Source organism: Rhinolophus sinicus, linkage group LG05 (assembly GCF_036562045.2).
Source record: "Rhinolophus sinicus isolate RSC01 linkage group LG05, ASM3656204v1, whole genome shotgun sequence".
NCBI classification, from domain to species: Eukaryota; Metazoa; Chordata; class Mammalia; order Chiroptera; family Rhinolophidae; genus Rhinolophus; species Rhinolophus sinicus.
In genome coordinates, this window is record NC_133755.1 from 157,081,040 (window position 1) to 157,103,339 (window position 22,300).

Here is a 22,300-nt window from a genome sequence, read left to right on the forward strand (position 1 = left end):
AGAAGGCTTCCGCAACAGCAAAGGAGAGAAATAATGCAGTCTTGGACTAGGACTGTCATTGTGAGAGAGAGGAGTGTGATGGAGAAGAAGGGCTGAGTCGGAGGAAGATTTTTTTTAAATCAAATTTATTGAGATTCAAGTTAGCTAATAATAAAATATACCCCTTTTAAATATAATGTTTCACTTGTTTTTATAAATGTATATGAGTACATCTATGTAACTACCACCATAATCAAGATATAGAACATTTCTATCACTCCAGAAAGTTCCACATTCCTCTTCACTATCAGTAAATCCTCTATCCCTAGGCTCTGGCTACCATTGATCTTTTTATAACTATAGATCAGTTGTGGCTTTTCTAGAATTTCATCTGAATGCATTCCTGTAGTGTGGTATCTTTCTGTTTGGCTTCTTTCTGTTAGCATGATGCTTTGGAGCTTCACTGTATCCTTGTATGATTCAGTAATGTGTGCTTTTTATTGCTATGTGCTATGGCTGTGTATGCAGGATAACCACATGGTGACTCTATCACCATATGTTTATCCACTCTGCTGTTGGTGAACATTTGGGTTGTTTTCGGGTTTTGTTTTGTTTTGTTTTTGCTACTGTGGATAAGCTATGAACATTCATATACAAGTCCCGTGTTTCCCCAAAAAGAAGACCTAGCCAGACCATTATCTCTAATGCATCTTTTGGAGCAAAAATTAATATAAGACCTGGTCTTATTTTAGTATAAGATCGGATATAATATTATGATATGATATGATATGATATGATATGATATGATATGATATGATATGATATGATGTAATATAATATAATACTGGGTCTAATGTAATGTAATGTAATATAATATAATATAATACCGGGTCTTACAATTAATTTTTGCTCCAAAAAACGCATTAGAGCTGATGGTCCAGCTAGGTTTTATTTTGAGGGAAACGCGGTCTTTGTGACAATTTATCATTTCATTTTTCTTGGGTAAATATTTAGGAGTAGAATTACTGGGTCATATGGTAAATGTCTGTTTAAATTTGTAAGAATCTTTCAAGCGATTACATGCCCACCAACAATGTCGGAGAGTTCGACATTCCAATATTTCGTATTGTCTTTGAAATTTTAACTTTTCTGGTAGATGTATAGTGATATCTCCTTGTATTTTTCATTTGCAATTCCCTGTTAATAATGGTGTTGAGCATCATTCCATGTGGTATTACCCATTGCATATCTTTTGTGTGTGTATATCAAGTGTGTGGTTAGCTCTTTTGCCCATTTAGTATTGGATTTCTTATCTTATTTTTCAGTAGTAAAAATTTTGTACACATTCTGGATGAAAGTCTTTCATTAAATGTATCTATTGGAAATATTTTCTCCCAGATTGTGACTAAAAGTGTATTTAAAGAGCAGATGCTTCTAAAATTTTATTTTCACCAAATTTGGAAACATGTTGGACATTTTTATGTAAACAATTTTCTGCCCCCCTGCCTCGATTACACATGTTTGATTGCTTAATATTGTCCACCCAAAAGTTCCTGTCATCCTATCAATTTTATCTCTTTTTCCTTCTGTGCCTCAGTTTGCTATATCTTCAAGTTCGCTGACCTTTTCTATTTCAGTGTCAAATATGCTGTCAGTGACAGCATATCCAGTCAGTGACTTTATATTTATCTCAAATACTCTATTTTTTTTTAGCTTGAGAAGTTCCATTTTATTTTTTTTACACATTTCATTTTTTTATTTTATTCATATTTTCATTTATCAAATATATTTGACAATTTTTAAATTAAATTTATTGAGGTGACAATGGTTAGTAAAATTACATAGGTTTCAAGTGTACAATTCTACAATACATCATCTATATATCACATTGTGTGCTCACCACCCTGAGTCAATTCTCCTTCCATCACCATATATTTGATCCCTTTTACCCTTTTCTACCATCCACCCCCCCACCCCCCACCCCTGCCCTTACCCTCTGGTAACCACTAAATTGTTGTCTGTGTTTGTGAGTTTTTGTTTCTTTATTTGTCTGTCTTGTTCCTTTGTTGCTTTCAGTTTTATATCCCACATATGAGTGAAGTCATACGGTTCTGGACTTTTTCTGTCTGATTTATTTTGCTTAGCATAATAATCTCATGATCTATCCGTGTTGTCACAAATGGTAGTATTTCACCTTATGGCAGAGTAGTATTCCATTGTGTGTGTGTGTGTGTGTGTGTGTGTGTGCGCGCGCGCGCGCGCGCGTGTATGTATATATACCACCTCTTCTTTATCCAATCATCTATCGAAGGACATTTTGGTTGTTTCCATGTTTTGGCCACCATAAATAAAGCTGCAGTGAACATCGGAGTACATATATCTTTACAGATAGATGCAGTGTGTAGGTTCCTCAAAAAATTAAGAATAGAGTTACCATATGACCCAGCAACCCCTCTCCTCGGTATATACCCAAAACTATGACAATGATTTTGATATCCATTTCTCCAAATTCTATTGCCCCTGTTATTTCTGTGTATATTTCTAATGACTGATATTTTTCGTGGTTATATTTTCTTTGTATAACTAGTACATTTTGTGGGATGCCTCACATAATGAATGTTATGTGGTTGAATGTCTGGATTTTATTGTGTTCCCTTGTGGAGTGTTAAACCTTGTTTTAGAAAGCTGTTAACTAACTTTCAAATCACCTCGAATTTTAGGGGCTTGTTTTTAACTGTTAGGGCAAGTCCAGTGTAGCCCTTAATCTAGTGTTAGTTTCGCCTTACCATTAAGGTGTGAACTTCCAGAGTCTCAGCAGAATGTATTCAATGAGATCTTTCCACCCCAAGCGGATGGAACACAACTGTCTCTTAGCTCTCATACATTAAGATGAGAGTTCATCATTTGGTCTTTTTTTTTTTTTTTTTCATCTGTCATGTGGAATTTTAATCTATATGTGTACAAGGGACCCCATGCAGATTTCTAGAGCTCTTTGTCTGCTTAGCTGTGTTATCCCCAGTACCCTGGCCCATGTATTTCAGGTTTCTTAACCTTCCAGGACTCTGATATTTGATTTCTTATCTAAGGGTATCCCCTCCCTGTGTCACAATCCAGAAAGGGACTCTAGACAGAAATCTATTACAATTGTAGTGCTCATCTTCTTTATTTCCCTTCTTTCGTGGGTTACTCTGCTGACTTTATCAACCATTTCATAAATTTTATCTGGATTTCTTGTTTTATTACAGGATGTGGGGAGAGTCTGATATGAGTTCTTTAACATGGTCAAGAACCAATGTCTGTTGAGAAATATCTTTTCTCTATAATATTTTATCATGGAAAATTTCAAACATATGCAAAAGTAGAAGAAGGACCCTAATAAACTCTTTTTTTTGTATTTTTTAAAAGATTTTTATTAAAATATAGCTAACACACAATATTATATTAGTTTCAGGTAACCTAAAGAACTCGTATACTCATGGTCCATTTGTAATAATTAATGACAGAATGCCAAACTTATTTGCTTATACTCTCTTCCCATTGCACCTCCCTCATCTTAGATTGTTTTTAAACAAATCATGAGGAAGAATTTAAAGTAAGAAATGGGAAGACTTAATGCTATGTGAAAGACAAAAATAACAGAAGAGAAATAGTATTTCTTGAATCTCTACTTTTTTTATTCAGTACTCATTCTTGAACTGTAGATCAACATTGTTATTTTATCTCAGAAAAGTTATAGCTTGATTTAAACGTGTTGAAGGCTGCCAAATGTTTTGTTTTGTTTTCTGTTTTGTTTGTTTGTTTTTGTTTTTTAGTTAATAAATTTCATTTTTTAGAGTAGTTAGTTTTTCGGACAAGTTCACAGCAAAACTGGGGAGTGAAAGATACAGAGTTCCCATGTTCTCCCTGTCCCCACTCATACGCAGCTCCCACATTACTGGTATATTTGCAAAATACCGATGAGCCTGCACTGTCACATCATTATCACCCAAAGCCGGATACTTTTTTATATACTCATATACACATTTGATTTGTATCTATCTTTTTGGTGCTAAAAAGCATTAAAAATTAGCCCAATAGTTTCAATCATGTATGTACCTTAAGCATTGTCTGGTGTACAAAATGTGGTATAATTTACAAAACACAATAGTCTCACTATTTAATGGCTGCCATGGGACCGACTCATACTCTGTTGTTTAAAAGGAAGTTTGTATTGAGGTTTTTTAATTATGTTGAACAGTCTGGAGCTTAAAAAGATGAAAAATGAAACAACAGAGGAAATTTTAATATAATGCATAAATATTAAGTGAAATGATGCAATATGTGCATGTACATTATAATTTGAAGTATTTATTCCACGTCTTGTACATAAATGGTTTAAATTACATGTAAAAGTAGCATAGATAATTCAGTAGATATCTTAAAAGGAATCTAGAAGAAATAATGTGAATAGTTTTTCTGAAGGATTAGTGGACATTTCTTTCTTTCTTTAGTACTGTTTCATCACTAAATACAAATTGAAATAAATGGAAAAGGAAGTAATTGGAGGCATATAATTAATGAACATAACCACTTAACTTGATTTACAAAACATAATGATAATGAGGCCAGAATTTGCAGCTGCACTGAAAGGAGAAAGACGGAAAGAAACATAAAGTTGAAGCCAAGTTGAACAAAAGGAAGAGCCTTGCATGATAGAATGAAAGTTGGGAAATCAATCACCCATAGCTAAACCAACAAATTTAATACCACTAATGAAGCTACACATGTTTTACCTCAAAATAGTGTGGTTGACAATTGTGGAACGTTGCTAATCTTATCCTGACATGAAAGATATTTTGGACATGAATGTACAAGTGCAGATGATTATAAATTCATAGCGGATTATCAATGAAAGCAAGCCTGTATGGCAATAAAAAATTCCTCTGTGGGTAGTATTTTCTCTAGTTTGGAATAAGTTTCACACACATTTTAAAAAATCATGACAATACGTTGTCCTGAGAATGTTTATTTCTCTATAATGGAGAGAGTTTTCCTAAACAATGTATCATGTTACTGAGTCATTCCTCCATTTCAAGTTCACATAAAGTGTTCTCAATGATTTGTTAATCAACATTTCATTTCTAACATCTTGCCAATCGACAGTGCTAATATGTCTGTACCTGTGCTTCCATGTGTTTCCGTGTGTGTGTGTGTGTGTGTGTGTGTGTGTGTGTGTATCATGAAATGACAGTTCTTAAATTCTAGTAGGTAATGTTGAGATGAGCGAAGGTTTTGCACCTTCCCTTCCAAACCTTGCTTCTAGGTAAAAATGAAGTCTCAACCAAATTCTGCCTTCTATATAAAAATGTGTTAAACATTTATTAGCAAGCAAGCACACACAAAGAAATGCCCCTATAGATTTTTTTTTTTTCTGAAGGTCCAAGGAATTTCAAGCTCTGTGTCCTTTTAGGCGTGACCACCACCACCGTGCAGGAAAGCTTCAGTTGATACAAACATCAAAACACCAAAGGCCAGATTCTCTCACCTTATGGCTAGTATCAGACAATCAGACTTTTCAGTAGTTCATCGTTCAGTTTAGGAATATATAAAGAGTTAGAGATCTCAAAAGTAAAGAAGAAATAAACATTCTTCTCTGATTTTTATCCTCAGTTTATGCAAGGGTGGGAATTATTGCTAAAATATTTCGGCGATCCTCTTATCTTGAATTCTTTTCATTTTGTCTGTGTAAGTTAGTTTCTAACATTTACAGTGCTAGTCTAGAGGTCACTATTCTCACCAATGAAAAACCCATTTTTTGACAAATATTCTAATTTTCAGAATGCTAGTTGGTGAATAAATACACATATCAGAAAACTTTTGGTAGTTACCCCAGGGAATGTGGGTTTCCTGATGAGCATGCCACCCTCTATTGCTGCATTTTTCTTTTTAATAGAACCCTTACAACCCCTAAATTATAGCTTAAGCTAAGTAACCCACACATAATAATATATCGTATATGCTACAGTATTTTAAGGAAGATTGCAGACAGCATAATAGTATATGTTTGTAATATTAAAGATGAGGTTTGTATGCTTTATAAATCCTTGTTTACAGCTTCTGTGACAAAATGTCACCTTAATCCTGGAATGAACCTTGTATAATTAAGAATTCCTGAGAGGTGAAGTTGTAGTCTTTAACTGTCAGAATTGAACATACCCACCAGTAGTAATAATAGTTACTATTATTGCTGGGAGTAGGTAGTGGTAGTGGTGGATTGAAAAGTCATAGCAATAATAATAATAATAATAAAGGAAGAAGATAAAGAACAGCTAATGTTTCCTGAGTATTTACTCTGTGTTATGTGCTTTATGTTCATCACTTTATTTACTCATCACAATGACTCAGGTGCTGCTCTTTTATCCTATTTTTTCTGATGAAGAGTTTCACATAATTGGTAGGCAGCAGAAATGGGACACAGATTCTCTACTTTCTGAATTCCAAAACATGTACACATTTCCGCTGCCTTATACTGCTTCTTTTTCTGTTATTTTTTATAAGGATTCCTATAAAATTTTGCAGATGCATTTCTGTTAGGACTTCTGGAACAAGAATAATTTATAGGGAAAGAACAGTTTATAGGGAAAGAAAGGACCTAGACTTCTTCAGTTTATTAAAAGTTGTGCCAATGGGAAAAATGTGGAAAACTTCATTTTTATTTATGAAAGCATTCAGCTTCTGTATAAAGATATGACTCGGTTCTATTGAAAAATAGGTTGAGATGTAGATTTTTTGTTTTCGTTTCATTTTTTCACATGAAATTTTATGGGAAATCACAGAAACAGGACTTTTTCATTAAGACTACTGCTGCAACTTTTAGACAGTAGAATAACAAATCTAGCTTTCAGGTCCTTAGACCTCATAATAAAGGTTCAGATAAATGGTTATGAAAAATAGTTCTTTAATGATTGCAGTTTCCTGTGGATGAACCTCAGTCCTAAGCTTAGGTTAACTTTTCCTCAGTGATTGTTATACAGTGATTGTTATATAAGTATCTTTAATAAGGTCTCTAAATAGTTTTGTGTCATTATTTATGTTCAGAGATTAATCTTCTTATAGTAAACATATTTTTTATATTTACTACTTCAAGAATTCAGGAGCTTGAATATAAAAAAACAAACAATAAAATAAAATACAAGGCATGTTTTATTGGAAAAAAGTAATTATCAATAAGGTTACGTTATACAGTTGTATATTCTTAGCTCAAGCTGCTATAACAAAGTACCATAGACTGAGTGGCTTAAACAACATAAATTTCTCATTGTTCTAGAGACCAGGAAGTCCAAGTTTGCAGGTGAGAGTTCTTGTAAGGGTGTTAATTCTATCATGAGGACCCCGCCCTCATGACTTTATCTAACCCTAATTACCTCACAAAGTCCCATCTCCAAACACTATCCCAATGGAAGTTAAGGCTTCAGCATATGAATTTGGGAGGGATACAAACATTCAGTCCATAATATAGATCATCAATTTTAAAGTCAAGAATGAAAGCACTTATTTAGTTTTACACTCAACTGGAATAACTTGTGAATTATGAAAATACATATTTTACTCAAGGTATGTTAATACATATTTTGATGGCTATGATGATGATGTTAGGGGAATCAGTGCTTGACTAGACTCTTTATGGTACTTGTCCTAAAGTTTTATTTTTCATGTCTGTGGTTAGCATTTACTTATGGCCACCACTATGAAAGTTATGCAGATACTAGCAGTTGACTGCTGCTGAGGGGATAGTGATGTCTATTCAGTTTCAGACTTAGAAATGATAGCTATTATTATGAATGTAGTTCTTTTGATATTACCAGGACCAATGGTATAATGAGTGTGAAAGAGTTTTGAGAATGAGCTTACTAAAGATTAGTCTATAATCCATTAACATTCAGTGTCAAAGCATTATTCAGTATGGTTTAAAAAGGGAATGAAGAACATCGATTAATCCAGTGAATTTCTAAATGCAAGAGCTATCATATCGTGGCATCATAATGACAAATAGGAAAATATGTAATAAAAATGTAGCAAATATCTGCATAGTAATGACCTTAAATGTCTATATTATTAATGTGTAGTGGAGTATTTAGAAAAAATTAATTCCAAACTTTTAATTAGACTCAGGCAATTCTGTCAGCCAAACTCAATTGTATATTTAAACCATGAATCGAGCTGAAATTACTATTTTTATTTATGATAAAGTTGGTTAAGAATAGTTTTATATATACATATGTATGTATATTTAAAACTATATATATATTATATATATTTAAAGTTAAATTGGTAATTTTTCCTGTATATTCACAATTACATTATATTTAATGACCCTTGTTTACTAGCTCCTAAGCAGTCTTTTATTCCTCGTTTTTTTCTCTTTTAGTTAAACTGAGCCTTTCTGAACTGAGGTTCATTTCCTAGCCAAGAAAAGGGAGGATCTTTGTATTCTCACAAAATCTATTTTTCAGAAATATCTAAATGTTGTTGAAGTAGCAAAATGAATTTTATAGAGGTAATTTTTTTTCAATCTAGTTAAATGATAGTGCCTAATCTAATTATAAAATAATTTTTGAACTGAAGAAATAATTGGGAAATATTCCTAAAATATCTTTTCACTCTTAACCATACATTTCAGAATTTGACATAAATCTAAACACCCCCATTTCCAGGTCATGTCAGAAATCTAAAATGTTTGTTTTGCAGTAGTTTTCAAAGACATGGGAGCCAGAAGCAGCTCTGTTCTTATTAACACTTATTTCTCTTAGGATACATTCACATTAAATTGGACCCTTTGTCACTGGGTTGTTTGTTTTGTAATTAAGGGGAAAGGGAAAGGGGTATTTTTGATAGTTTTGCTTGGGGCACAGATTTCATATTATGATAATATTGTCGCTTTGGAAACTATAATTATATATGTAATAATTACATACATATATTTATATTTGTTATATGTGTGTTTATATATTTATATGTTTAGGAACTGTAATTATATGCATGTTATACATACATATATGTATATGTATACACACACACGAGTATATATATATATCATGAGGTAAATACTCAAGTATTACTAAGTTTTTCTACTACATACTTACCTTTCAATATGGTTTGAATTAAAGCAAATAATTATAAAACAAACCCTGGAGTGAACTCCACTGATAACTTCATAGCTTCTGTTGACTTACTGTTAATTTTATTGAACTTCTTATTTTAATGCAGCAAAACTCACTGATCTGAAACTAATTTGATAGTAAGAAACCAAAGTTTTTTCACTCAACCCTCTGATCAGAGCCTTCCCTTTAAAGCAGAAGTAGATAGTAGAAAGTAATGTAGTATGTATACTGGGGGACACAGGACTTGTAGCAGAGGACCTGAATTTGAACCTTGACTATCGAGTATTTTTGTGACGACAAGGAAACTGCTAAATATCTTAACCTTCAATTATTTTCCTCTGTGAAATTGAGATAATAACTCTGTCATAGGATCAAATGATTAAATGAATAGGTGATTCTAAAATACTAATTTTGGACTAGAAAATGCCTCTATAGGTTCATCCTGCTCCTCCATGAAACTCAGAGTGAAAAAGAGTCACCCATTTTTGTTGGGTTTTACAGATATCCTAGGTTTTACCCACTTAAAGTACTACTTTATTCTAATTGAACTATTTTGCTTGAATATTTTTCTAAAAATTATTTCACATATTTTTGCTTCTTAAACTTTATGGATAGTACTGCCTTATATTTACATATTCATTCAATCAGTCATTAACAAAAATCTGTTGAGGGCTGTTCCATGCCATGTACTCTGCTAGACCTTGTATATAAACTCAGGGAAAACCAGACATAGGTCCAGTTTTCACAAAGTGTATGAATTAGTAGGGAACAGGCATTAGACAGGTAAAAAGAAAAAAACAAGTAAATGCATTAAAATTGTAATAAGTGCTAAGAAGGAAAACGAGAACACTATAAGAAAGAACAGGGGAATACTACTTTAGATTGAGTGATCAAGAAAGGTGTCTCTGAGAAAGTGAAATTTAAGCTGAGATCTAAAGGATGACAGACAGCCAGTCTTACAGAGTATAGGGGAGAACATTCCAGGCACAGGAAACATGGATGAGAGACCTTGTAGAAAAAAAGGATCCTTTTTGTTTTCAAGAAACTGACAGAAATGCACGATGTCTGGAACGTAGTGGCATAGAGAATTGTCTCACATAGATTTAGAGTCCTATATAGATTACAAAGCACATTATAGAAAATAGCTTAAGGCAACCAGTTGAGATACATAAAATGTTATTGTTTTGTTTGACAAATATAGATATTGACAGTTACGGAGGATGACTTGCCCGAGGTTACTTGCCAGTAGCTTAGATTAGAGCTCCAGTCTCTGACACTTACTCCTAGGCTCTTTCTCCTGTGAAAATCTCCTGGCTGAACGTTTTCATACTTTCATAATGCCCAAGGTCATCACTGTGCAATCAGTTAATGAACTGAAACCCTATGGGGCAGTTGGAGGGTGGAAAGGCAGATACCCTTCTTTTGGATTCTTGTATTTGATTCATAGTTTTCTGTTTCTCTGCTGTTAGATAACTCTGTCTCTTGATGTCAGCTATGCCCTTCTCTTTTTTTGAGAAACTGCCACGTGGTAATTAGCATATTTAGTTTTTTAGGTATGTGTAAGCTAATAGTAAATAGCCTCTGAGTAAGAGACCATTGGACGGTTCTATTACTATAGTCCATGAACTCAGGTGTGTAGACTTTGATATGGTTTTTCTGACTGTTCAAAAGCAAAGATCATTTGTCTTTATTTAGGTCATTTCCTGATAGATGAAGTTGTGAGGCTTCAGTATGAGATAGCTGAGGCTTTACTAGTATTTGGGAGCGAAACTGTGTATCACCATTATTTTGTTGTCTCAATAGACCAGGCAGTAATGTAAAATTCCTAATTTTAAAACTGATTTTACATTGGATATCTTTGCCTATAAAATACAATATATTCCTCTGTAGCAAAGGACAGCATGCTTACTGCCCATTATAAAAGGTTTAGGTTTCCTAAGGTCAGACTTGTTTTAATGTAATGCAAACCATTGCAAAGGCAGATGTCATGTTGCACTGTGGAATGATGAAGACCTCATGGGCAATTAATGGTATATGAGGAAAATTCATAGACGTCATTAGTGAACATGTTGACCAACTTTTTTGGTCAGTTGGGGAATAAATGATCCTCTATTTATTTGCCAGTTAATGAGGATGAATTGGGAGGTAGTCATAACCTAAATACCTAGAAATGGTTCAAATGCCACTACCTGGAATAGGTTCAAATGCAGCTATTCTCATGGGCTAACTCTGTTCTAGGCATGGAGACTTCCTTGTCAATCTTAGGGTCAGATTTAGATCCACCCAATTGTGACAAGTAGTACAAGGACTCATCCAGGTTTGGAGGAAAGTTCTGACCTTCTCCAGACAACAGTTATAATTTTACATGCTAAGCATGAAAGGAGGGGATTTTGAAACCATTATATGTAACCAATCAAGTAGCTAGAACTTTGGCTGGTTCACTTGAAACATGAAGGTGTGAGGTGTTGTTAAGGAAGAATGGCAATAGCCAGTCCGTTTTACGGCTCATACCTCTTGTCATCTATCACACCAACCTTAGATCCACCAGGAGACATTAAAAGATTTTAGAGTGCTTACAGGGGGTCTGGGCTGCTGTAAAGGAGCTTTGGCCTTCTTGGGGAGATTTCCCAGCAACAACAAAAAGCTCCTATGGAAAACATTGATGAGGTATTGACTTATATTTGGGCTCTTACTGCCCTGGAATGCCAGTGAAGGTGATCTGTTGGAAAATGAGAAACTGACCCAGAGAAATCTAGACAAATTCTAGGAGTCATCCCTTTTGCATTGGAAAAGTCCCATAATTCTTATTTTGAAACGAGGCTAAAACTTCAGAGATGTTGTCATCACAGTAGAGCAGTCAACACCCTCCATGAAAACGGAGTCCTTACAACCACTGCTGTGCAAGTCAAGCTGCAGTCATCTAAACGGAGTGAATATCATAGCCACAGCCAGGGTGGTTATGGTTATTAAGTCTAAAGGTGCCCCAAACTGAAATCAATGATGTCAGTGATGATGAATTTGCTGCCCAATACAGAGTATTGCATGGACTGAAAACATTGGAAGTTTATGTGATTGAGCCCTGAGCTGGCTGTCAATCAAAATTGAAAGGAAATACACGTTGTTTACTAACAAAGAGCTGTTCTAGCTCTCTGTGACCCTAGATCTGTTCCTCCCTTTCTACCCCAACTTCAGCTTCTTTAAGGAGAAAGATGGTTAGGAATGAGGCTGAGGTCTCCCTGTCCTGAAGGAGAACCAAAATTCTTAGGCACCAATCCAAATGGTACGTAAGAAATATGTAATATACTGGGAAACCCTGGGGCAGGGAGGGACCTAAACTTATCTATGGCCATATTAGAGTCAACTGTCCAATTCAGCATTCTACCCATCCCATAGAGGGTGGGGATCCCTGAATTTAGTGAATGTGGCTGGCAGGGTTGGCAAGTGGGGGAAGGAAGCTAACGAGACCTTGAGGGTGGAGCCCATTGGGCCACTTCAATGTATCGTTGTTGTAACTTCCACTACTGAATTTTGTATGATTATATTGTAATTGTTGATAAAATCCCGTGGTGATTCTCCTGATCTAGAAGAGCTGCATGTAGAGGAATGCTAATATGTTGGGGCCCCACAACGCTAATGACCTCTTTTGACCTTCACGTCTCTATGACTTTCCAGATTGAAGCCTCTGGCCCAAGGTGTCAGCCTTTACCCACAGGTATCACTTGGGGTTCTGGACTCATCCCATCTACGACATGGATACCCTAGTGCTCCTTTTGAGCCAAACTGGACACCTGGCCCATGGGGGACTTGTAACTCTTCAGCCTGATATTCTCATTGTGGAGTGGGTCAGCTCATCCTTGATGAGTGAAAAGGCAGGAAGGGCCCAACAAGCCTTGAGTATAAAATGGAAATGATATGGTCAGTAATGCAGCTGGGCTGACACCAGCAGCATCTGAACTTCACGTGAAAAAATGGCAGCTCTCCCTTCTGGGAAAACTTTATCCTCCTGATTTACAGGAGGTTCCGTTACGTGTCTGAGCCTGGTTCATTGATGGATTGGCTAAATTGAAACCTAATGGTATTCACTGGGCTGCTGTGGCTGTTTAGCCTCACCATCAGCTATGCGGAAAATGGATATTGCCTCTGCTCTGCGTACAGAATTCAAGGCAGTTCTCATGGCGCTGGCCAATACTCCCCTTAATGAATCTTGTTATATATTTACTGTCTCTGGGAATGTTGCCAGTGACCTAGTTGTTTGGTCTGCCACTTGAAAAACTACCAACTGGCAGATTAAAAACATCCCTCTTGGGGGCCACAAGATGTGAGCTGTGGAAATGGTTAAGCTGTCAGGGTCATTCATGAAGACGCTTATGGTAAGTGCCTATTCTCTGATGAGAACCAACTGGAATCGAGCTGCTGGTTCAGCTTGCACCAACCAGATTGCTGCCATCTCTGCCTACATTCATTATTGTACTGGATTTGCAGCACACTCATAGTAACTGACTGGGCACAGAGTAAAACACTCTGTGTTTCTGATGTTGGGGCGACTGGCAGAGAAGATTGGTGACTCCTGCTACCGGTGGACCTGCTTCTCTTGGTGAGAGAAGACATGTTTGACAGGTGTTTACCCCTGCCATTCCTGACATATTGACTGCATTGGAGCCCCTCTTCGGACTGTAGATGGTGCCTCACTGCTATTGACACTTTTTCAGGTTATGGTTTTCCGGGTCCGTTTCAATCAGCTAATTCCAGCCACACCATTGTGGCCATTGAAATTAATCTGCATAAGTCTGACAGTGGTGTACCTTCTATCACAAAAGCCAGGGCAGACAGGCAAGGTATTCAGCGGCCCTTTTCTGCTCCCTATTGTCCCCAAACATTTTGTGTTGTTGCACATTGGAATAGCTTCCTTAAATCAACTCAAAAGAATTATAATTCTTCCTCCCTGCCCACATTCTGGTGCACATCCATTACTAAGACAGTTTGGTTACTGAATCCAACTGGCCTCAGTTAGGAATCGTATATCTCAGCCACTTCCTGTGTTATGACCAGGATGAAAGGGGTGAGAAGTTATATCAAATTTTATATTTTAAAAATTTGAGATATCGTCCTGAGCATTTCTAGACATGATAGATCGTTCTTCCCCCTAATTGCTAAACTAGACCAGCTTGTTCGGTGCACCCCCTGGGTGGAAGCCTAGTCAAAAGGGAGAACAGAGGATTCAAACTTATGGTAGTTCAGCCACTTGAATTTTCTTGTTGGACTGACTCATCCTCAGTCGTAATGATATTGGTCACTTGACTGAGTAAACTATTCTCCGAGTCCCCCTAGAGTGGGCCTTGTGGACCAAAGTGGGGAACATATAGGCCTCTGTAAGTTTCATAAAAATGGCCTTGGTCCTCTTGCTCTTGACTTTTCTGGATGAAAGTCCTGCATGCCAGTAGGGGATGATTGGAAATAAGTGAAATCATAGCTACTAGAACTTGACATATGACTTTGGTGGTGGTGATGGGGGGTGGAGAGCAACAATTCTGAATCTGTGGGTAGGAAACATTAGACCTGGAAGCTATGGTGGTTGGAAGGTATGTTGGTTCATAATTTTTGTCCTTCAGAGCTACTCTTGGAAACACCCTATTGAAGAAAAATGCCCTAGTGTGACTCACCCATACTGTTAGAAGCGCTTTAAATTTAACTGGCTTCAGACTCTGCTGCCCCACTGCCAGACAGCTCTGGCATTATTTGAACACCATTTTCCTTATCCTTACTAAAGAACCTATCAGCAAAAGCACCAGATGACCCAGCTCCTTTACCTCTCCTGCAAAAAGCCTCTGAACACCTTTAAATGTCTTCCTTATCATTCCTGTACCTGTTATTCATTCATTCCATCGAGGCAAATAAATGCCACTAATTAGTAATGTGGACAAACAGAGATTGAATTGACCAGTCCTCAAAACAATACTAGACTCAGTTATTGAAACTGAACTGGGAAGCTTCATTCCTACCAACTGACCTAGAAGCCATGTTAGAGGCATCATCCACCTGTGCCTTCCCAAATGATGTCGATTGTGGGACCCCAACGATTACAAAAATCTCTTTCTGGGCGTCTGTATGCATCTCGGAACTTATTATGTTAGGGGTGCCATAAGAGACTTCATGTGTTTAAGGATTATAGATCATATACTCATCAAATGTAGAGCTCTGTCCAAAAATAAAGATACCCTTGATCACTCTGAGTAGTTTCACGGAGGGATAACTGACTCATTTACGTGTATCCCGTGGGCCATTATCTCTAGTTCCAATTAGAAAAGGGATATAAAATTTGTTCCCGATTTTGGCTGAAGAGATCAATGATACCACCTTGGCTCTGGAATTCATTGAGCCCAGACTCAACTCACTGGTTAGGCTTGTTATAGATGACAGACTTGCTCTAGAGTTCCTCTTGTGGAGCACGAAGGTATCTACGGACCAGGTGGAAGTGTCAATACAGAAACTGAAGGATAAAGCCGCCTGGCTATCTAATGGTTGACTGATGGTTTATGAGATTTTTTGAGTTGATGTGGTTTAGTGCTCTTGGGAAGGGGGCGGGGGGCGCACGGTTCAGGTTAGTCCCTCATGTTGGGCTAGTCCTGCTGCTCAGATGAATTTAGATACAGAGTTGGAGGGAAGACACAGTGACTGTTTTCTGGCTTTATTTGTAGGGAAAATATTGGACAGTAAAAGTGAGATTGGTGGAGAAGTAATAGAGCCTAGCACTGAACATATTCAAGTTTGATATGGCTGTGAGATATTTGTATAGAGATATAAATTAGGAGAATCTGAGAGTTTTTAACTCAGAGGATGAATCTTGGGAGGTGATAAAAATATGGGAATCTGCAGCACATAGATGGTATTTAAGACATGAGAACAGATTAATTATCTAGGGGAGAAGTATATAATTTGAATGGTTTGGGCAGATCGTACATTTTGCCCATAATCCCACCTCCACTTGACTGGCTTCTCTCCTTCAAATTACCCACTTGGCTCTTGAATATACTTGTGATTGTCAGCCTTAACAGAAAAAAAAAAAGGAAGAAGATTAAACAAATGGCAAGTATAATTACTGCATTGATTGCTATATGGTATTTGTTATAAAATAGCATGGACATAATTTACTAAATGTTTATTTACAAATAGACTCTTAGGTTTTGGATTTTATATTCTAACACAGATACTACATCGGTAACCTGTCGAAGGAGGCTGTTATAGTTTGTGGTGGCTGTTTAGTTTTGATTCCACATGATCTTTTACAAACCAGAAATTTGGGAGCTTATTGTACATACAGAAATACTAAATTATTTTTCTCTCCATTATCTATGGTTTTTCAGTTGTCAGAATTATATGATTGTACGTTGTTTGGTTTTCTTTTGTTCTCCCATGTTTGCTCTGTCTTATCTCAAATTTTTAATATCTTTCACTGGGATTCTTCACAAAATTGTATTGTAGTTAATTAGCCAATAATGAAAAGTAGCAGGAGATGCTATACATAAGAGCATAGAGATATTTTATAACTTTGGAGAAGGAGGGTGCTTGATAGACAGTATACAAAAATCAATGCCAGTGAGCAGGAAGAGATGAAGAAGAGGGAATACAAAAGCCCCAACCTTGTGCTAAGAGTTTATGGACAGTGAGTAGTCGAGGCAAATATGAAGGATGACACTGCAGAAACTGACTTATTTTATCTATTAATTTTTTTAATGTGACTCCTACCAAACCCAAGGGTTATCATGACTGACTAAATTAATCTCATTCCGCATATTACTTTGAAGGATATCCATGCATTTAACAAATACCAGTGTACTACTAACACCATGCAAGTCACTGCTGTAATGTATTGGCTATCAGCATTTCATAATAGCTTTGCTTTTATCAGAATGTGGGGCAGGCCCTCATTGATTGCACTTAAATCACTGAAAGGTGGAATTGAAGGAACCACATAGAGTTTTTGGAGGTTAAAGTGCCATTCTTAGTATTTTAAACTTACGAGAAACCAAGCATTTATTTAAGATTCTACGGGCTTTTGAAAACATTTAGTTCCTTTGATTTTGCCTATTTTATTAAAACTCATTTGTACTTATAGGCTATGTCATAATAATTAACAGCATTTATTGACAGCTATATGGCTGATTTTAAGCATAGGTAATGAAAACAATTATTGTTAAATGAAATAGATTTGGTAAATGGAGTCTTCGAAAATATGTATTTCACATTGAAAAAATAAATACTATATCATTGACATTCAGAGATGGAAATCTTTATTTCACAGATGGGGAAATGGATGCTTAGAAAGAATGGTTTATCTGTTTGTTTCAGGTCATGTAATTAGTTGGTGGTGGTACACTGGGGCTAGAAGGGCATCCAACTATCTTGGTTCATAAAATATTACTAAAAAAAATCAATGTAATTTTCCTTTTGAGTTATGAAAGTCTAAAGTAGAGATATACTATTTACTTTTATGATTCTAGGAACACTTTGATGCCCTGATGTAAGCTGAGTAAAAGATTATATTTCTCATTGGAAAATCTGTAGTTTTTTGTATAATACTTTTTAAGAGTCAAAACTGCAAATGACATTTGTTTTCATGCTTATATTTTCCTTATGTACAAAGTTTTCACCACACGTTGCCCCTCCACCCGCCCACCCCAATCACACACACACATTCCCAAAGACTGGGAAAGAAAATTACCATCCAGTCAGCCCTCTTTGTTTTATGAAGAACTTATTTTGTACTTTTTTAGGGTATTAGGTATGATTCGTTGGGTCTCTGTTGTAATAGGAACAGACATAGATGTTGCTTCAATGAATGTTTCTTGAACTCTTAGGAGTTTGGAAAATATTAAATGACCTATAATCTTTTTAAGAAAGTAGCCATTTCAGAAACATCTGTTGAATTAAAGAACTTGAATTCGTACCACAATGCTTAAGAAGCTCTAGCTGCTTGAGAAGATTTGGCTGCAAAGAAGACATGACTTTTAGTGATCCGAACCATGCTAGGAACAAAATACTGAATCTGTCAAGATGGTGTCTCTAAAATAATTAATCGGCACGTTTTATTAACTTGAATTGAGCCAGGCAGCTGTCAAGTAAGTATTGTAGTGGCATCAAAACCTGGGCTGAACATGTGGTGCCAGTGGAATGTTCAGGCTTATCCAGTTTCTCAGCTGCAGCAGCCGCAACAGCAGTCGATACTATGGGGAGACAGCGCCGTCTTTGATTCCTGAGGGCACTGAGCTTTCTGTAGTGCTTACCAAACCTGAAATAGGTAATAGCTTTTTTCTCAATTCCTCTCTTGAAAATGAAAACAACTTCAAGAAACACTCTGCAAATTACTCAGAATGAGATATTTACTCCTTGGCTCTGTAGGTCTTTATTTTGAACCCTTTGCTCACTGTCTCATTTATAGCCACACTGTAAAAGATTAAGAAAAACGAAAGAAAAAAGTTATCCCATACTCGTGTAGACAATTTGGAGGCACTAATTCCCATAATGCCTGTAAATGCTAAATTGAAATATTGTAGGAGGGACTTATGAAATGAGCTTAGTCTTTCTTTTGAGATCTCTGAGACACACTTTTAAAGGGATGAATTGGAAATGTTGCGTAATATTGTTTTTTGCTAAAGAAAATTATTCTTTTTTTTATAAACCATTAGAAAAAAGGAAACTCAATGCCAGAGAATAGACATAGTATTATCCTTCCTCTTGAATTTAGCTCTTCTTGTTTACTTTCCATTTCATTAGAACATAACGTAAATCTTATTTTGTAAACAAAAGGCTACATTTTAGGAAACATTTTACATAAAATGACAACCTCAGTGTGAACATTTCTAATTGTGTATGTTCATCCCTTTCTGTACCTCAAATAAATTTACATAACAATTGAATTAAATAAAAATGCCTGTAATTATCTTCCCACTTTGTCAGCATACACATGTGTGCTTCGGGCAAGAAGAAAATTTTGTACTTCATGGAGAGATGTAATAATGAAAGTGAATTCTTACAATTCTTCTCCTTCTCCAAAAAACAACCCAAAATAAACAAACATAAAATATAAAATGTTGGTTGGGGACTTTAAATGAGTACCGATCCTTATTTAATCTTTCTTTAAATGAGTATTAATCTTTAACTTGGCATGAGGTATTTCTTCTACAGAAATGTTTTGCTTTAAAAAAAAATTAAAGTAAAATTTGCTTTTAGAAAATTGAATGCAGGGACTTAACTCGTTGAGGACATACACCAAACATTTGTGCATGTGTCACTGTGACAGCAGGTTGACAGCCTAGGAATCAGGATAAATGCTATACCTTAGATTCCACTGAAAGACAGGAGCTGGGAATGGGGGTGACCTCTGAAGGCAAGTCATCTTACTATAAACAGAAGGACGTAAAAAGCCATTGGTTGAAACCAAGAGTGTTTACTCTCCAGGTCTCCTCCTCGTTAACCTAAATAACTGCACTGCTTCTGGAGTCCGGAGGTTCATGCCAGAGCAAGGTGTTTTTAAGGCTACCTGGATGTTGGTTAGAGACAATAAACCTCTCAGAGTGTTCCGTAATCCTCTGACCGGGTTTCATTCTACTCACATTGGAGAGTGGAATTTATTGGCTGTTGAACTTCACACACACGCATGCACACAACTTACTTCCAAATAAAACTGGAATTAGTTTCAGGTTTTTGGACTTTGAATGAGGTAAGTTGTATTTAGCTTTTGATTGAAGCATTATAATTATTATTATGTTATGTAGTAAGTCATACCTTTAAGTACAGGCAGTTCTAGCTCAGAGAAAAATATTAAAGTACATTGTATGGATTTTTCTCTGTTTTAGTACAAGGATGATAGAAGTAATATGTACATAAAAATTGAGCAAGTTGGTCAATATAGAGAAAATCTCTAATCTGCCCATACAGAAACTTGTAAATACATTTTGTCTTTACTTCATAAAATTCAACTACTACAATTACATTATGTTCATGCTTGGAGAAATGCAGGTGATGCAATAATTGATAATTAATAGATTACATTTCATTAGAAAACCTTAATAGTTGACTTTGAGTAGTTTTCCCATATAGTGCATGCTGCAGGACTTTAAAAATTAATACCAGCTATTTACATGAAAGGCTTTTTTATTTTCTGGATAGTTTCTGTTGTAAAATGTTGTGTGAATTTGGGGTTTTTCATTAGATTTCAAATGTAATCATCTCTATGTTATGTTTTATATTTTTAAGAGAACAAATATTTCTCTCTGTTTATAGAACTTTATTGTCTTTTTTTAAAAAACTAAGATAGTAAGATCAAGTTTAATTTTAACTTCTTTAAAAAAAAATCTTGTTTCTAGTTGGTTTTACCTTCATTTGGATGTACACTTGAGTGTGTGCTTTGATTTAAAATCTTGATATGGAAGCCTTTGGTAACTATGCTTTAAATTGTGTAAATAAATTTTTGTATCTTTGAATATCACGAGGAAAGAGTATGAATTGCTGTTTTGCTGCAAGGAACTAAGATGTGGGTGAATTGTCACCATAATTGCAGTGTCTTAAAGATTTCTCTCATTCAAGACAACTGAGGAAAGCTTTGCTCTGTTGGTACTATTACATTATTCTTGTGAGAAAAACAATTCAGGAGGAGAAAATATCCTCTAATTCTAAGTGTCTGAAAAAACTGATTTACTGCCAGAGTTAGATTGTTTAGGGAACCTGTTTAAAGAAAGGGAGGATGAAATATCACAGCCAATAAGTTTTCCAGTTTGGTTTCTAGGGTCTACTGAGCATCAGTCAGCGCTATCCAGTTTCCTGCTCCTTTTCTTAGTTCCAGTTACTGTTTTCTGAATCTTGTGTAATTGAATAATGATGTTACACTACCTTATATTGTTTTTTATGTCTTTGTTTTTTTTGCCAAATGTTTCTTAAGCTACTAAAATATTACTTACCAAAAATGGCAACAAAAGCAAATACCAATAACCGTATAATGCTTCATGTTATAACTTGTTAGGGAGAGGAAGAAAAGGAGGGAGGGCGGGAGGATGGGAGGGAAAGAGAGAGAAAGGGAGAGGGAGAAAGGCCAGTATTTTGTTTTGTTTTTTTCTATCTCTACTTTGATTTTTTTCTTCTTCTCCTAGTTCTTTCTAAATTACTCTTGTTAGAATTTTTGAAATTGTATGATCTTACTTTTAGAGCTCTTAGCCACCGTCAGAAGGAAGGTGGTTGTGTGTGTGTCCAGGGTCAGTCTCACATTTTGCTTTGGGGAAATAGTGCAAGCCAATTTTGAAGGTAATGCAGCTGTTAAAGAAAATACAAAAGCCAGATGACTTCATAAGTGTGTATTGAGGAAACCAGGATAAATTGTCCTTAAAACCCGCTCTCAGAAAGCCATTTTAATTGAGGTCAAAGAGGAAAAAATCGTAAGTATATCTCAATTATTTATTAGGTTTATCTAGAATGGGACCTTCACTACAGATAAACCTAATCTATAATTCCTTTACTTTTTAACCCTTGTGTTTAACCACTGTGTGGATCCATTTTACACTGAGACTGCAGAGGGTACTTCATTCTTTATGGTAGAAAAATCTTTATGACCACAAAAATTATGAAATTATCTGACTAAATTTCACTTCCATCTAAGAAATCAATTTCTGCACTTAAAAATGCTTATAATAATTTGGATAGTTTTTACTTGAATTTACAGCTAATGGGACTATTTCTTCTTACCACGTATTTGTATGTGTGAAATATGCTTTACATGGAGCTGTTTTGTCTTATGCTCTTAGCTTGTAGGTGATTCAAAATGTTACTTCAGTTTGATTGCAAATCTATTCAAACAGAAATCCCATAATGTGTGTTTTTCAGTGTGTTATAATGTCACAATCTGTGTTTTATTAACTCTGCTAAAGAAGAATTTCATTTTAGAATTAAAACCCGAGGAAAGGTGATTTATAAGCTTGTTATAACAATGGCTATGCAAGATGGATTTAATATAAAACTACTTTAGAATATTTCAAACTCCAAAATGTTGCTAAAATACTATAAAAATATCAGATTAAAAGGCAGCATACAACACATACATTTTTCTTTTTGTATATAATTTTTAAAACAGAACAAAACAAGAAAAAACTTGATGCCAACATCCCAGGATTTTCTTTTCATAAAAGCTATTTTAA

The 22,300-nt window shown here is 35.6% G+C and overlaps 1 protein-coding gene across 17 annotated transcripts in view; it reads left to right on the forward strand.

Annotated features, from left to right (window-relative positions):
• Positions 1–22,300, forward strand: part of EYA4 (EYA transcriptional coactivator and phosphatase 4) — a 286,539-nt gene that overhangs the window by 134,146 nt on the left and 130,093 nt on the right. For 3 of the 17 annotated variants that reach the window (XM_019732798.2, XM_074333605.1, XM_074333606.1), the window contains exon 1: positions 19,613–19,836. The exons of 5 other annotated variants lie outside the window; for them this stretch is intronic. In XM_019732798.2, coding sequence (XP_019588357.1) covers positions 19,774–19,836 — 63 coding nt within the window. In that variant the 5' untranslated portion in view covers positions 19,613–19,773. Of the gene's footprint in view, positions 1–19,605; positions 19,837–21,314; positions 21,545–22,300 lie in introns of those variants that run through there. 9 more of the 17 variants (XM_019732787.2, XM_019732790.2, XM_019732789.2 and 6 more) reach the window with 7 other exon arrangements.